Consider the following 2,759-nt stretch of genomic DNA (forward strand, 5'->3'; position numbering starts at 1 on the left):
AAAACGTCCCTCTGAAGTTTTGCTTTTCCAAGGGCTGAATTTATGGGTTTTTTTTGTCCATTTCAAATTATTCTGTTATGGCTGTTGGGTTTTTAACTCTGAAAATGGGCAGTGAAGTGGCAAAAAGCACTAAGTTGAAAGGTGGAGAGATGGGGCTTTCCTCCTCTGTTTGTTTTCTAAACAAGGTTAAGATAAATTAGTGAAAATAGTGAGAAAACCTGATGTTTTCTGATGGGTAGGGGAAGAAGCCCAAATTACCATTTTACACCTACCATTTTTTCTTCTTGTCTTCTCCTTAGAGCCAGGGACTGAAGAAGTAAAAAAGCTCCTCCTGCTTTTACTTGGTTGTGCAGTTCAGGTGGGTTTAATTATGTTTACATCTGTATGGAATTGTTTCAGTTGTTCCTGATCTCTTTTCTTACCATTTTAATACCTCAGGTGGTGTAAAACTTGGTCCTCACTTCCTCCAGTGGGACTAAAATCTGAATATTCTGACAGTTAAAATGGCTACAACCTCTTAGTGCACAAAACATGGAATTTCTGATAGTTTATTCATTTCAATAGTGTTCATTTACCTGACGCTGTAAAGAAAGGAAGAAAATAGTAAACTACTGAAGAATTATCTTGCTGATACATCTTACTGCATCTATTTAATGTATTTAATAAATACACTAGCATAAAATTTGAATAAGAAGCTATTTTAAGGAAACTCTTCCTTGCCCTGTTTCAACCTGTTTTTTCTTTATCATTAAATTAGTGTTGAAAAGTTATAATTACTGTAGCATGATATAAACCAAGGGTTTTATTGGTCAGCAGAATGCCTGAGTAATAATTTAGCCATGTGATCATTGCAGTGGCAACTTTATAAGTTTTAAATTTTAGAAATATAAAAGAGGAATGGAAATACTTGTGCTGATACATATATAAAATAGGTGTCTTTGTTTTTAGTGTCAGAAAAAAGAAGAATTTATCGAAAGAATCCAAGGCCTGGATTTTGACACCAGAGCAGCTGTTGCAGCCCATATTCAGGAGGTACATTGGGGGTTTTTTTTGTGCTTTTAATTTATTTTTTTTTGTGCTGTAGGAAGATGAATTGCATTTGTTCAAAAGCAAGTCAATCAGACGTGTGATTTACCTATCCAGAGGTTTTAGTGAGCAGAAAATTTTCACTTGATTCACAAAAAGATTTCGTGATGGAGCATTTTTAGGTTACACCGTTAAAGCAGTACCAGGGAGCAAATCTGTTGCTTCAAGGCATTCTTAAGAGTTACAGCAAATTCAGTTTAATGACATTTTCCTATGCAGATTTATTTATAAAATATAATCCCAGTCCTACCTTTGTGATGTCTAATATGTCATGGTCATGGTCTAATATGTCTGGCTTTTTGTTTTGCCAGAGGTCCAAGGGGCTGCTCTCAGGCAGACAAAAACTCTTCCATTACATACAATTTAATCTATTAAATGAATATATTAATATTTTCCTACCTTGCCTAGAGGATTTAACCCACAGGGTTGCAGCTTTATTTTCTTTGTGCTCCCTTCCTAATCTGACAAGTCCCAGAGGATGTTTTTTCTCTCGTGTAGGTGACTCACAACCAGGAGAACGTGTTTGATCTGCAGTGGATGGATGTCATTGTGCTGACACAGGAGTATGTTGAACCTCTCTTGAAAAACATGGCCCTGCATTTGAAAAGGCTTATAGATGAGAGAGATGAGCACTCAGAGGTACGGGTTGGGCTTGGGAAGGGAAATACAAGGCCAGGATTATCATTGCTGTACTATGTGAGAGTCAAGAAACAAAAATGTGTTTAATAACCTTTACAAGTTCTGAACCATCTCGGTGGTGCCAGGTTTGCCCCTCAGTGGAGTGTGGCTGTGCCAATGTTGCAGTTATTCCAGATATTCCTTGGACGGGCAGCAACTGCTTTTCCTGCTCACAGCCTTGACAGGAGTCAAACAGAGGGCAGAGGGTGTGTGGTGATGCTGTTTTGCAAAGCAAAACAGAAAAATAACTTTAAAATACAAGAGATCTTTGTGTTTGGATAACACCCTTATTTATCTGAGGAAATAGGGATATTCCTGTGGGTCTGTTGCTTCCCTCAGCTGGCTGGGATGCTGCTGCTCACCAGAGAGCATCTTTGGAGACACACATTTATCCTCATGTCCCAGGAATTCTTGCCTGTCACTACCCAATCCATCCTGAGCACTGAGAGTGTTGTGCACTTAAAAGTCGAAATTTCCAGTTAAAAATAAAGGAGCCAAACACTCCTGTTAAACACCTGTGGCTCTTTGCTTTTTGGGTGTAGGGCTGCAAGCAGGGCTTCAAACTTCCTTAGGGGTGTGCTGGTTTAAAGGTAAACCTGCAGGGGAAATGAACCCAACTCAAAAGAGAGATTATAAGTCAGAAGAACAATTTAATAAAATAATACAATAAGTACAATTATACAGGCAAACAGTTGGTTTTAACCCACAAAACCCAAATGTCTAACCCAGCACCCTGGGGCAGGAACAGAGTGGTGTTCGTTGGGCCCCCTGAGTCCAAAGTAAAAGGAGAGGGGAAAACCTGTTGGTGAGAGTGCTGGTGCAGTCTGGGCAAGAGTGGTGGTTGCAGTCTGGTTGAGAGTAGTGGTTGCAGTCTGGTTGAGAGTGGTGGTCTCAGTCCTTCTCTGGATCCCACAAGTGGTTAAAAAAAGTCCCAAGACCCCAAGATTCTCTCTCCTCCAGTTCAGGCAGGAATGCCCAGTGCCTCCCTCAGGGTG

The 2,759-nt window shown here is 39.9% G+C and overlaps 1 protein-coding gene across 1 annotated transcript; it reads left to right on the forward strand.

Annotated features, from left to right (window-relative positions):
- Positions 1-239: 239 nt before the first annotated feature.
- On the forward strand, positions 240-1,725 carry LOC113962255 (girdin-like; the record flags this gene model as incomplete). Its single annotated transcript, XM_027673034.1, has 3 exons — positions 240-358; positions 949-1,032; positions 1,585-1,725. Coding segments are annotated over 3 exons (344 nt in total), but the record flags the coding sequence as incomplete, so codon positions are not given.
- Between the last annotated feature and the right edge of the window lie 1,034 nt (positions 1,726-2,759).

The sequence above is a fragment of the Neopelma chrysocephalum genome, unplaced genomic scaffold, assembly GCF_003984885.1.
Source record: "Neopelma chrysocephalum unplaced genomic scaffold, ASM398488v2 Primary Assembly neopelma1_134480, whole genome shotgun sequence".
Classification (NCBI taxonomy): Eukaryota; Metazoa; Chordata; class Aves; order Passeriformes; family Pipridae; genus Neopelma; species Neopelma chrysocephalum.